Source organism: Vicugna pacos, chromosome 28 (genome assembly GCF_048564905.1).
Source record: "Vicugna pacos chromosome 28, VicPac4, whole genome shotgun sequence".
Lineage (NCBI taxonomy): Eukaryota > Metazoa > Chordata > Mammalia > Artiodactyla > Camelidae > Vicugna > Vicugna pacos.
Window position 1 is genome coordinate 9,696,943 of NC_133014.1, and position 13,559 is coordinate 9,710,501.

The 13,559-nt window shown below is 49.4% G+C and overlaps 1 protein-coding gene and 1 non-coding gene across 2 annotated transcripts in view; both read left to right on the top strand.

Annotated features, from left to right (window-relative positions):
• The window catches only part of LOC102532100 (two pore channel protein 2-like), a 32,999-nt gene extending 19,458 nt beyond the window's left edge, over positions 1 to 13,541 (top strand). Inside the window, exons 10-19 of the mRNA XM_072951448.1 lie at positions 2,211 to 2,355; positions 2,906 to 3,091; positions 4,044 to 4,108; positions 4,887 to 4,974; positions 5,938 to 6,007; positions 8,244 to 8,463; positions 8,568 to 8,658; positions 10,729 to 10,842; positions 11,073 to 11,188; positions 12,084 to 13,541. Coding sequence (XP_072807549.1) covers positions 2,211 to 2,355; positions 2,906 to 3,091; positions 4,044 to 4,108; positions 4,887 to 4,974; positions 5,938 to 6,007; positions 8,244 to 8,463; positions 8,568 to 8,658; positions 10,729 to 10,842; positions 11,073 to 11,188; positions 12,084 to 12,229 — 1,241 coding nt within the window. The 3' untranslated portion in view covers positions 12,230 to 13,541. The remainder of the gene's footprint in view (positions 1 to 2,210; positions 2,356 to 2,905; positions 3,092 to 4,043; positions 4,109 to 4,886; positions 4,975 to 5,937; positions 6,008 to 8,243; positions 8,464 to 8,567; positions 8,659 to 10,728; positions 10,843 to 11,072; positions 11,189 to 12,083) is intronic.
• Positions 10,207 to 10,311, top strand: LOC116285934 (U6 spliceosomal RNA). Its single transcript, XR_004195702.1, has one exon. It is a non-coding gene; the product is annotated as a U6 spliceosomal RNA (small nuclear RNA).
• Positions 13,542 to 13,559: the final 18 nt, after the last annotated feature.

Genomic DNA, 13,559 nt, shown 5'->3' on the forward strand with positions numbered 1-13,559 from the left:
CAGGCAAGGGAGAGCCACCGTTCTCCGAACGTTCTCACTGTCCCCCTCGATCAGCCGTTATGGGCATTTGTGGTTTCTAAGGCTGAACGCTGGAATTCCGTTAGTGCTGAAAGTGTTAGACGCAGATCTAGTGTTAAACTGAGAAACATGGAACTTGCAAATGTGGAAAGAAAAGAGCTGACTCGAATTATTATTAACAGAGGATATGGATCAAGTGATGGATCTACACCGAGGCTTGGCAGACTACGTTCCACAGGCTACATATGGCGCACTGCCTGCGCTTCTGAATAAAGTTTTACTGGAACACAGGCAGGCGCATCCACTTGTGTATTGTTTATGGCGGCTTTTGTGCTATGACAGCAGAACTGAGTGGTTGAAACAGAGACCGCACGGCCCACAAACCCTAACGTATTCACTCTCTGGCCCTTTACAGAAGAAAGTTTGCTGACTCTTGATCTCCACCATGAAGTATCAGATGGGGGACAGACTCCTTCTTGACACAAAATTACCATGGTTTTGGGTCTCTTTGTCCTTTCCTGTTCTACGGAATCTTCTGGATTAAACGGTGTGAGCCCAGGGAGACTGATGGGCTCCCTGCTGGTTGAGTTTATGTAATAGCTGAGGTTTTGGCTGGGTTCCTGTTGGCAGGTCACCCCAGACCTTGCTTGTGGTTGTCATGGCAGCATCTCCCTACCTCTCCGATGGAGGGGCTCACGTGGCCCAGGTCCCTGGATCCAAGTTATCACGTCACCTAATTCTCCGAGGCCATGCTTCAGTTCATGCCTTGAGCTATTAAGATATGTGTGTGCATTGTGCTCCTAACTGTAAAGGCACAGGCACTAAGCTCTCCTGAGATACCCAAGAGCGTCTTTCATCCGACTGGACGGACCATGCGCTCTCTTATTCTTAGGACTATACGGCTCCTGGGGAAGTAGCAGCGTGACTGTTCCCTGTCACTGAGGGTTTCGTCAGATTCAGGCTCCTCACTCAGATGAGGCCACACATTGGATGGGCTGAGGCTTTCTCTTTGCCTGAGTGTCTGCTGATGGCAGTTCCCCATCATTCTTCTTGCATAAACCACACTGTGGTGGCACCTGTAGGACCAGGATTCGCTGTTTACCTCTGAAAACTTGAAATGGAGGCCAGCCTCCTGCCAGCCCTCTAAGTGAGAAGCATCCTAGGATTTAAAACCTCCACCCGAGTCTTGAACAGCAGTGTCAGCCATCCCTGATCTGCAATTTATTTTGGCACTTTTCTTTCTTCCTTCCTTCCTTTCTTCCTTTCTTTCTTTTGAAGGTAATTAGGTTTAGTTATTTATTTCTTGGAGGAGGTCCTGGGGATTGAACCCAGGACCTTGTGCCTGCTAAGCATGCACTCTGCCACTTGAGCTATGCCTTCCCCAATTCAGCACTTTTCTTTAAAGTTTGCAAAGCATTCAACTTGGTTTTCAAAGAAGCAGCAGCACTCTATGTACAATCTGACTTCATCTGCTGATGTGATGTCTCTTTAAGATATAGGTTACGGGAAGTTAATGCACAAACGGGTTTGAGAACCAGCTCAGTTGACTCGTGGTCAGCATCTGACCTACCTGGTGGGGGAGAGGTGCTTGGGGCAGTGGAGGGTAGCCTGGGTGCTCAGCAAGTCCAGAGAGCATCGACCCAGCAGCTGGGTGGGGCCAGGCTGATCAGGAAAGTGCCCACTGCACTTTGGCCTGGGGTGATGGGCCAACCTGTTGTGGAGGCTCTGGGTTTGAGGGAGTCCCTGGGAAGGGGTGGAGAGGGAGGGTGGGCAGAGAAGAGGGTAGGAGTTCGACGGGAAGGGTATGGATTATACCGGCTTTGGAGGCTTTGTGAGGAGGAAGGGGAGAGGGGTTGAGGCTGGGAAGGTAGGCCAGGCACACGTGGAAAGCAGTGATGGCCTGAGTGAGGGGGGAAGCAGGGTGGAAGGCGGGGAGTGAGGCGGTGGCATCTGTGAACTAGCAAAGTCCCATGCTTGGACTGGCTGTCTTGGGCGGGCTGAGGGCCTGAGTCAGGATGGGTGGGAGGCTGTGCCACTCCTTGGCCCCTTGGTCTTGGGCCTCCCCCTTTAAGGCTTCAGCTCTTCACCTGTGAAATGCAGATCCGAGAGTCTGTGCTGAGTTGGCTTCACCCTTTGGACCTTATTGTCACAGTGGCCATGTATTAAGGGGTCATTTTTTTTTTTTACTGCAGACAAAGTGAACTTTCTACGCCTGCCTGACCTCCTCAACATCCAGGTGATCACCATCAATGTCAAGAGACACCCACTGGAAGCCTGGATGCCTCGGGTATACCAGTCGTCTGCAAGCCTCTTGGTCCAGAAGGTGGTTCGGCACAGGCAAGTGAGACCGGGCCAGCTTTCCCTCGAGTTGCTTTAAAAATAGAAGACTCTGTTGATGCTGTCTGGATTGAATGTGCTTCGTCACTGAAGCTGTAAATCAGCCACCTGCTTGCTGCTTTTGGTTTCTCAGGGAGGCATGGAGGGAGTTCTGGACATGCTGTGTTTTAACTTCAGCCAAAGGACAGGCAGGCGTCTAGATTCTGCTTCCTTCTTTGATATTTCCTGGTGCTCAGGGGCCACAGACTGGACGTGCTTCCAGATCCAGGGAAGCTGACCACTCTCTGAATTCAGGAAGTTCCAGCCCCATCAGAGTCACTAGAAAGTGGATATCAAATACGGCCCCTTTGACGCTGTAAAGTATGTGGGAAGAAGAAACAAGTTAGAGTTGCTGGAATGGTCGTCAAGGATGCCAGTGTTAAGTCCATCTTTTATTCCCAAGTAGATGTGCTCCAGAAAGAGTCATTGATCTTGATTGGAGAGCCTATGTTTGATCCGTCTAACTGACACGCATCCTAATTGGATCTCTTCTTTTTTTCCCTCCTGCCAGGGTTTTTGTCTGGGCTTATGATGTCATCATCCTAATAAATGCCATCTTCATTGCTCTGGATGAGAAAAACCCCTTCATTTCCTATGCGGAATGGCTTTTCCTTTCTCTCTACATCATTGAGATCCTCCTGAAACTGTACACGTATGAGCCCAGAGCGTATTTTGGAAGGAAGCAGTTCTGGAACTGGTGAGTCCGTGTGTTCTGAGGAGGGGACCGTGGGAGAAGAGAGAGGCCTCCTGTCATGGTCTGGGGAATAAAGTTGGAGTTTTACAAGCTCCATCTGCCTAGTTTTGAGGTGTCTTATGATGAAATCTTGGGGGCAGGGGAACAGCTGGCTCAGTCACAACTGTTACTTATGTAGTTTGAATGATTCTAAAATTAGAATTGCAGATGATGGCATCTTGGATTTGGAGAGGACCTTCGAATATCACACCCAGTGAGACAGTTTCTTCCATAGATCCCTGGCCCACTCCCTGGTCTTTTATCAGAAAACTTGGCCTGTGTGGTTGGACAAGCTCTTCCCCGGGCTGGGTATGTCTCCTGTGACCTCCGTGACCCAGTCTGTGTACCTCCTGGTCTCAAACCATTGCCTACATGCCGCAGACCATCTCAGGTGCCACTGTCAGGCACTGCGGGACACTGGCCTAGTGCATAGCTTGGCAGGGTTGGATCTCTGTGGTCACTGCTCTCAGTGCCAAGAAACTCACTACATGTGGCCCAATGGGACCTGGCTGGTGTTGTCTGTCACTGTGGCACCATTGTTGGAAAGAAGTGATGAACCTTTTAGTTGAAAAGCTTACGATGCAATTAGTAAAATTAATGCCAAGAAAGATTATATGTCGTGTTCTGAAAAAGTACCAAAGTATTCTTGCAAGTAGATAGTTATTGGAAGATAGAGTGATACCAGTTACCTGATTCATACAAATCTCCCTGGAGATGGTTCATTGGAACAGCCAGTAAACGATCAAACACAGTGTTTGTATCTGCTGTCCTAAAAATTATGGCTGGATCAGTTGGGTGGCTGGATCATTGCTTCGCATCAGATAATTGAATTCAGAATTTTCTCAGGATCCATTGTGCCCTGAGCTTGACGGGCCTTCCCCTTGATTCCTTGGTGACGCTGCCTCTGCATTTTTAGGTTTGATACGCTGATCATCATTGCAGCCCTGGTGGCCACTGTGGCCAACACCACCATCCAGTCAGGTCAGTGCCACCGACTCTCAGCTTCCCTGCCTCCCGGGATTGTGCGTTCAGTCAGTAATCTTTGTAGAATATCCATGGTGCGCCACTAAGGTGTTTGGGGGGAGGCAGTGGGGACACAAGAGAAGTAGTCAGAGTGTCCCTTGTTCTGGAGAAGGATGGTTGCTTTGTTCGTGTTTAGCTGTATGTTAGAGACTTCACTTGTAGGTGTCTGCCAGCCCTAAGACTCACCTGGTCATCCCTCCAAAACTGCCCTTGGTGTCAGGGCTCATCCTTGACCCTCTGCCTGTGTTGGCCCCCGCCCAGCGTCCAGCTGTAGCACCAGCCTCTGTCCACCACCCGCTTCTTTCTACCCTCCCCTGGCTCCCCAGCATGTCCCACTGCTGACACGCATGCTCCTTCCTGTAGACGGCAGGGACTGTTTAGAGATACAGCAGCTTCTTAACGTGGCTGTGAAATGAATGCTGGGGAGGAAGGGCTTGTTGAAATGTGTTCTTCTGTAGAACGGGATCCACAGTCACTGATGATGGTCTGAAGTCTGTTTCCACACTCGTGATTTGTAGCTCTAGGGGCTGGAGGGGACGCTCAGCGTGGCTTTGCTTCGCTGGGGGACTAAGTGACTCGAGGCAGTACTCCCTGATTGCTCAGGGCCATCGCCCTGTTCTTGAGGTGACGCCCATCTTTTCCCAGGACCCACAGAGTCTCAGACCTCACTGAGTAAAAGGGTCAAGCCAGAGGTGCTCAGAAAACGCAACGTTACATAATTGTGTTCTTTTTCCAGCAAGAAAATACAACAGTCAGCAGATACTGGATATTGTCTTGATTTTGAGAATACTCCGGCTCTTAAGGGTCATTGTCAGCATTCAGAGGTAAAGGTGAAGCCACGAGAAATGGCTGTACCTGGGTGGTCCCCCACCTTGGGCGGGACAGAAACCACCCTGCGGTGGTGGAACTATAAACACACTCAGCTGTGAACCCAGGATGTAACTTGTTTAGAGGATCTGGGTTCTCTGGGGGCAGTGAGGAGGAGAAGGGAGCCCGTGAAGATGGGGAAGAGCACCCACACGGCCATTCCCCATGACAGGGATTCTGTTGGTCACTTTTATCCCTGTGACCTGCTCCCTCAACTGTGCGTGCAGCCTAGTGACTGGGCAGTGGTCGTGATGGCAGCTGAGTGTGCTCACCATTGTCTTGTTAAATCCCCTTAACAGCCCTTGATGCAGGGGCTTTTATGATCCGCTTGTTCACGGGTGATGACAGTGAAGCTCAGAGAGGTTAAGCATTTCCCCCAGTGGTGCACAGCTTGAAAGAGGCAGAACTTGAGTGCCAACCGCAGGAATCTGATCCCCAAACCTGGGAAAACCTACCCTAGTTTGGAGAGACCAGGTTCCTTTCAGAGTGAGTGGGGGTGCCTCCATCTGAGGACTGTCCTGCTCTTCTGCAAAATGTATAGTTTTCAACCTACGTCACAGATCAGCCTTAATACAGGCTGGAGGTTTGATGAAGGACAAGGTGTGGGGAGAAACGCAGGTGAGGCGAGATGGTTTTTCAACCTCCACACCCACCTGTGTCTTACTTGTGAAACTCTGTGATTATCTTTCGTACGTTTTTAAAAAACCGTCTTGCTTTGTTTTGCTTCAGGAGAAACTACAAGTTAACTCCCCCCTCAGCTCTTTAGATGGACTGGTTCTGATAAAATTGTAAAGGCAAATTCCTGACAGCATTTAAAGAGCAGACCCAGGGCTGGGGGCGGGGCACTAAACCAAGCCTGCCCGCGCGGGGTCAGCGCCCCATCGTCCTTTTGCCTTGTGTCGGAAACTGTCTTATCCCAGGTTCCGGGTTATCGTGACCACCTTGATTAACATCGGCCCCACGATGCTGACTTTTGGCGGACTTGTCTTGGTGAGTGGCTGCTCTGTTTCTGTTCTAAGTGAAGTAAGTGGTCAGATGGTCATGCTCAGCAACTCTCAGTAAGCCTTAAAGCGAGGGAAGGAAAGGGAGATTAAGTCAGTGAGATTCACTGGTTTCTAGTAGCCAGTTTTAGAAATATCAAGAGTCTAGAAATGCTGGGCGTATAGCAGTCCAGCTACACTGGCTGCTGGAATAAACACCACGACGTCAGTGGGTTAACCCGTTAGAGTTTCTTTCTCACCCATGGTCCAGGTAGGTATTCCGAGCCACCAGGTGGTTCTCAGGGATGTAGGCTCCTTCCAGCTTGTGGCTGTGCCTGCTCGACCCCCCACCCCGCTACCCCCAGCCTCGGATCCTTCTTTGTTCTGCTCACAAAGAAAGCCCACCTTCTCCCTGAGATCCCCAGTGGTAAGACTGTAGCCACGCACGGCTGCAAGGTGGCTGGAGCCTCCCGCCCAGGAGTGAGTCCACGCTCTGGACCAGGAGGCTCAGACTGCGGTGGGCACTCTGATTTGGGGTACCCATTTTTCTGTTCTGTTATAATGGTAAAAAGTTCAGTTAGCGCCAAAGATTGAAAAGTGGGCTGCAGGTCACCCATTCCCAGCCCCCATATGCCTCTCTCCCAGAGGCAGCCATTGTTAAGAGTGTCACCTGATGCTTCCTAAACATTTCCGTGTGTACAAGGATGTCACGCCCACGCGTGCGCATATCCAGTTTATTGCTGCATCAAATGGGATCATTGGTATCAAATGTTGAGCGACTTTCTTCTCTCTGATATCTTTGTCCCATGTCCTGGGGGGACACATGCACCCGTGTGAGTTCTATGATGAAGAATGTCCCACTCACATACTATGATATATAAAATAGATAAACAACAAGGTCCTACTGTATAGCATAGGGAACTATATTCAATTTCTTGTAATAACCTATGATGGAAAAGAATCCAACAAGAAAAAATACGTATGTTTGTATATGTACAACTGAATCATTTTCCTGTACACCTGAAACTAGCATTATAAATCAACTACACTTCAATAAAAATTAAAAAATAAAAGAAAGAAATGAGGGGTCAAGAAAATAAACAAGCAAAAAGAAAAGTGTCCCACTGAGGGAAGACGCCAGACATGGCTGACCAGCCCCTTCACTGACAGACCACTGGAGCTTCACCTCTGTGCCATCACAGATGAGGGGTGAGGACCATTCTTGAACTTGTCCTGGCTTCTGTGCATGTGTCTGTTGGGTAATTCCTAGGAGTGGAACTGCTGGGTCAGAAGGTAAATGTGTTCAAACTTTGGGTCAATGTTGGCAAACTGCCTTCCAAAACATGTACTCCGTGGATGTTCCAAATGCCAGCGTGTGACGGCGTCTGTTTCTCTGCACCCCTCACAGCTGGGTTTGGTAAACATTTCCACATCCTCCAATCGGATGGGTGAGAAGACGGCACCGTGTGATTTCGACATGCGTTTCTTTAGTTACTCATGAGGCTGAGTGTCTTTTCTATTCTCTTGGGGCCACTTATGCTTATTTTTTAAAATAAGCAGCCTATTCATAGTGTTGGTCCATTTTTCCATTAGTTTTATTTTTTATATGATTTGAGAGAGGTTTTGCTGATGAAGGAAAGAGGTCCTTGGTAAGTTGTATACAGAGTGATTATTTTTCCTCATCCATCATTCGTTTGTTTTTGTTCTTCCTAAGTAAAGGCTTTCTGTTATTTTTTGTCTGTATAAAAGTTTACATTAATTGTTTGGTCATACTTGTGGATCTTTCACTTTATAGTTTCTGGTTTTATGTTGTGCTTATAAGAGTTTTTCCTACTCATTGTTTTTCTAGCTCCTTTATAGTTTGGTTTTTACATTTAACCTTTTGGTACCTTTGGAATTTATTTTGTTATAAAAAACAAAGTAAAGATCCAGTTTTATTATTTTTTCCCTGGGGGACTATTATTTATTGAGTATTTAACCCACAAACTTGCTAGCAGCTTCATTTTGACTTTGTGAGAGACCATGGAAGAGGCCAAGGTGTGGTCCAGCTGGCCATGTCCCCTGTCCCCTCTCTCTTCCTGCTGCTGGTGGAACTCTTGGCTGGGCAGGGGGCATCGTCCCTGGAACGAGGAGGGTGGCAGCCTTCTCTTCTGGCCCTCGGTGCAGGGCTCGGTGTCCACATCCTCCTCCTCTCCTGCACGCTCCTTGCCCCGTGTGCCCACCGGTGACCAGTGCACGCATTCTAGGTGGTCTACTACGTGTTTGCCATCATCGGGATGGAAGCGTTCCACGGCAGAGTCCACTTCTTTGGCCCCAACTCCACCAGTCCAGATGCCCTGGCGTGTGGGAACTCAGCCTTAAGAGACTCAGCGTTTGCCCGAGGCAAGTACTGCAGGAACAACTTCAACGACCTGGGCTCCTTGCTCATCCTGCTGGTGGAGCTCACGGTGGTCAACCAGTGGCACAATATCCTTTCCGCGGAGGCGGGCTGGGGGCGGGGCAGGTGCCGAGGGTGACTCCCAGGAGGATTAGGCCTCGGCTCCTCCAGGTTTGGTTCCTCAGCTTCATACTCCTCGCGGACGGCTTTGCCCTCGTGACTCACCAGGTGGCAAAGCTGTATTTCATCGGGTTCCACATCGTGGTCGTCATCCTCATTGTTAAGTGAGTTTACTCCCTGGTCTCCCCTCTCAGGACCTCAGCTACCGGCACCTCCCTCCTCCCCAGTTCCACCCTCAGGTACCGCGTGGGTGGGTCCTAGCTTCCCTACTGGATGCTAAGGTGCCAGAAGGCAGATGTTTTATTTGGCTCACATTTGTGTTCAACAATCTCAGCCAGCCATGCCCATTGGCACACGGTCCACATCTCAGAGCCTCAGAAGTTGTTTGGGTCTGAAGGACTCAGGGGGTCCTGGCCAGTCTCCCTACCCTTCCCTACTGGGACTGAACCACTGTTAGAACATCCCTGTGAATTGCTGTCCACCCTCTGCTGAAATCCGTCCAACTCCTGGGACTCTAGAATCTATAAGAGTCAGCTCCCTTGTCGTCCAGCTCCGGTCCTCCCCTGTCTCTGCACAGGTAGAGTGGAAGTGTGCCGCTGGTTAATCCTCGTCATGGGTTCCAGGCCTGCCCTGACCCCTCTTCCCATGGGGAGCTCAGTCACTGTTTGAAAGCTGCTGGGACATCTCATCACTCCCAAGGGCTTTCCCTCCAGCTTACGAGTCTCTGATTCTGGCTCCCTGGTTCTACCGGAGAGGCTTTCTGGTTGTCATTCTCCTCTCAGACCCCGGGGCCCGCAGCTCCTGGGGTGACAGCCAAGCCCCATGCCTTCCTTGTTACATCAGGGCTGCTTTGGCCGCCATCCTGCTGACTGTGGCTCAGGAACGTCCAGGCGGAGGGCGGGGAGGAGTGGAAACTGCGTAGTGCTGCTCAGACCCGCTTGTCCCACACGGTCTGAATGGAATACGTAGTAGGAACGAGGGAGAGAAATGCCTCCCCGAGTGGCTCCTGAGAAGTTTCCAGAGAGCTGGAAGGGGCAGGTTGAGGCAGCGTGAAAGGCTGTGGGGTCTTTCTGCTGCCTTCCTCCCCAGAGCACGTGGGTGTGGCGACAGCCCTGGGCTCCATCAGCATCACGATAAAAGTCAGAAACAGTGAAGGGACTGGGATCCCACCTGCCCCCAAGCCAACAGGTTAGTCTGCCTGTATGTCACATTTGTATAGTGACAGGAAGCGTGGCGCCTCGGGTCAGACGCAGAGATAGTTTGTCACTCGTTGCAGGAGCTGCGGCCAGAGTGATGCTTGTATCAGGTCCCTGAGCCCTAATCCCCACTGAGCAATGAGGAGGGCCAGCCAGGCTGGGCTGCACTGCAGGAGGGGAACTCCAAAATGAGGAAACTGATCGGTGGAGCTGGGGTTGGGGGGGAACCTCCCATCCTCCCCTCTGGAGAGAGAGAGAAAGAGAAAGACCTTATTTTCAGCCCCGAATGTAAGCAGATCTTTATTTTGTGAGCTACGCTGGACGGTGTCTGGGGAGGAGGCAGCACTAAGCTTTACTAGCCTGCAGCATCTCTGGAGGCAAACAGACATCCCTAAATTGGCTCTCGGTGCCTTTGCTCAGAGGACCCGGACTGTGCAGAAACATGAGACGTTCACGGAGAATTGTCTACCAACAGATATTTGGTCTTAGCGTCCCCTTTAAATAAACTGTATTTTTGTGCTCACTCTGGCAGCATGTATACTAAAACTGGAATGGCGCAGGAGATTAGCATGGCCCCTGCGCAAGGATAACATGCAAATTCATGCAATGTTGCATTATTTTTGCAGCTTAGAGGTAGGGGATTAAGAGGCACAAACTTTATGTATAAAATAAGCTACAGGATATATTGTACAACACGGGGAATATAGCCAATTTTATTAATACCTCTAAATGGAGCCTAAAACTTTTAAACTCTAAAGGTTTAAATTTTTAGACCTTTAAAAACTGTGATTAAAAAAAGACCCTGTATTTTCTTCTTAATAGTCACTGCTTAAATAGGATATAGAGGAAGAATAATTTTTCAGATGAAAGAAAGTTGTGCCCAATTCTTGAGAGACATTTTTGTTGTTTCTTCTCCATGTTGTATTTTCTTTGCAAAGATGGGCCTTTTAATTTGGGCTCAAACACTCTCTGGAGCCAGAATTCCCCATCACCCAGACCACGACTGACTCCACCTAATGCCCTCTACCTCTTTCTCAGTATTTTCATAGCGTTCATCTTGGAGGCGTTTTTTGTGGCATATTCGTTAGAAAAAAGTGAAGTAGAAACTGCCATTGAGAAGAAGATTCAAGAGCTTGGAGTGGGGGTCCAAGAGTGAGTAGCATTTCCTGACATCCCGCACGGACTTTGGAGGTGGAACGTTCCCGGCAGGTCCTGACCACATTTAATCACTGAGGCCTTGTGGCAGCCAGCCTGGTCCTGGGTGCCAGTTCTCAGGGACCCTCACCAGCTACATGGGTGACAATGGGGCTGTGGCTGGGAGAACAGAGAGGGACTCAGTGGAGGGACCTGGCCGTGTTCATGCCGTCTCTTCCTCCCCAAAGGGAAAAAGTGCAGGACGGGAGTCTCGTTGAGAACATGGATGCCAAGGACAGTGGCTTCAGTGAGGATAACAAAAAGAAGGACTTGAAAGGACTGTACTTCAGAATTGCATCTAAAAGTAAGTCTTAAGCCAATGCGGAACTTCCTCCAATCCATCTTCCTCACTCACAGCAGCCAGTGAGATGTTTCCATAATGCAAATCTGACCTTCAGGGGCTTTCAGTGGCTCAAAGGTAAAGACAAGGGCCCCTGCTGTGGCCTCTGGGGCCCACATGCTTGGTTCCCCTCAATATCTCAGCCTCTCTCCCTGCCCCCAGGACCCTCCCTGCCTCTGCCCTTCAGCCCTGCTGGCCTTTACATCCTTGGCTCCCCTGCTCCATCCTGTCACAGAGCCTTTGCACAGGCTTCCTGTGGTCTCACCTCACCTGCATAATTAAGGCCCCTTCTCCTGCAGGCCTCTGCTTAAGCAGCACTTCCTCAGGGAAGCCCCCAGGTGCTCCTGTGCAGCCCCCTAGCTCTCCTCCTTTTGCACGTCACCTGCACATTCATCCTTAGGTGACTGGTCGCCATCTGTCTTCCCTGCAGACTTAAAGCTCCACATGTGCAGGGCTGTGTCTCTTTTTTCTCTCCATTGTATCCCCAAGGCCTCACAATGTGCCTGGGACATGGGGTCCCTTAACAACTCAGTGTTTGGTCACTTTATTAATTCTCAGTGAATTAACGATTGAGGAAACCCAAACCCATCTGAGTCTCAGTTTGAGCTCTGGCGGGGCCGCCCTACCACACACTTAGACCTTGGAGCAGAGTTCGCAGGGGGAGGGGTGTGAGCGCGCTGCCCCAGAGGTGGCCACCCTCCTCCATCCTTCCAGGAGAACCTTCTCCTTGGTCTCCAGAGCCTGCCGTGGCTGGGGAGCTCAGAGGCCTTCCTTCAGGGAAGCCTAGCTCTGCGGGGCTGGATGCGCCCCTCTGACCGCAACATGCAGGTCCCACGTGGCTCTTTCTCCTTCCTCCCAGAGTACAGGACTGTGGACGCCTTGCTGCAGCAGATGTTTGAGTCTGAAACTGCTCCAGAGGAAGAAGGCCCTTCCTTGGAGGAGATTCTGAACTTCTCTCCTGCTGACATATACCCCAAGAATCCCAATTTTGAAAACAGTGCCTGATCCGGGGCCTGCCAGGCCCCACGTGTCCGCAGCTGGAAGCCAAGACAAGCTGTCACTGCTGTTTGCATCCGCTGCCAAGAGATCACTCTTCCAGCCCAGGCTCCCTTCTGTGTTCTGATAAACCTGTGAATTGGCCTCCCCTGTCCTGAGCGGCCGGCCCCCTGTGTCCCCCTGGGGTCATTTCTAGGGCTGATAGTAGAAGGAGAGGAAAATCTGTGTGGAGACTGCGGGGCTTACTTACACACATGTATGTACTTGGGGACGTCCTCTCAATGGGATATAAAAACTTTATTTTTATATGGTATTTTGCTATTTTATTAAATGAAGACTGCACTAGTCTTACATGAGTGAATTTTGAATACTTAAATATACTGAAGGAATATGTTCCATCCATTACAGTAGCTTTTAGATGCAGTGTTCATTCAAAATGAAGAAAAATATGAATGTAAAGATAAAATTCTGTCACAGTTGCTTTTTTTTCAGAGGAGGCTTTCAAAGTTTAATTAAATTACAATTATAGCAAGATGTTGAGTAAGTTGCTCTCTGAGGTCACCTTCCCCAGCTGGAGACCTCTCAGCACAGTGACTTACTTCTTCCGGAAAATTAAAGGGATTTATTTTATTTATTTAAAACATTTTAAATTGTGGTAAAATACACAACATAAAATGTACCATTATAACCATTTCTAAGTGTAGTTTTAAGTAGATCCACATTGTTGTGCAACAGACAAAAAAAAACGCCCAAACCAACCTACTTGCTTGAAGTGCTTAAAGTGACTTGTTTGGACTGAGCCTTCCTCTCTGGGGACAAGGCTGAAGCCAGGAAATCAGATTAATTTGATGTCACGGGAGCCCTTGGCATAGCCTGGGCACCAGGTGGGCAGACTTAGCTTGCTGGTGTGGATGGCGGAGGGTCTCGGCTGTGATATGAGCTGAAGATTCAGGAACAGGGACATGTCAACAGGGCTGGAAACAAAGCCAGGAGTCTCCCTGCTCAAGAGCAAAGGCACCCACGGCCGCCTTTCATGGACACACTTTTAGCTCTTCGTTTAGCAAGACAGCACCCTTACCTTCTTTAGTCTAGTTTCCTTTGAAAACAGACATTTTCAAGAGGGAAAAAAAAAAATCCCACAAATCTGGCTTTATCAGTGCTCAGCTGTTTTGACATTTTAATTAAGAGTAAATTTAATGTTGGTTTGTTGGATGAGGTCTGTTTCCAGATCATTTTCAACTGCCTTCTAATTTGTGTGTGTAATCAATTGTATAGGTTATACATTCTTTACTTTCAAAATAAAAACCTACTTGGAATCTCATTCTATTAATTTATCCTG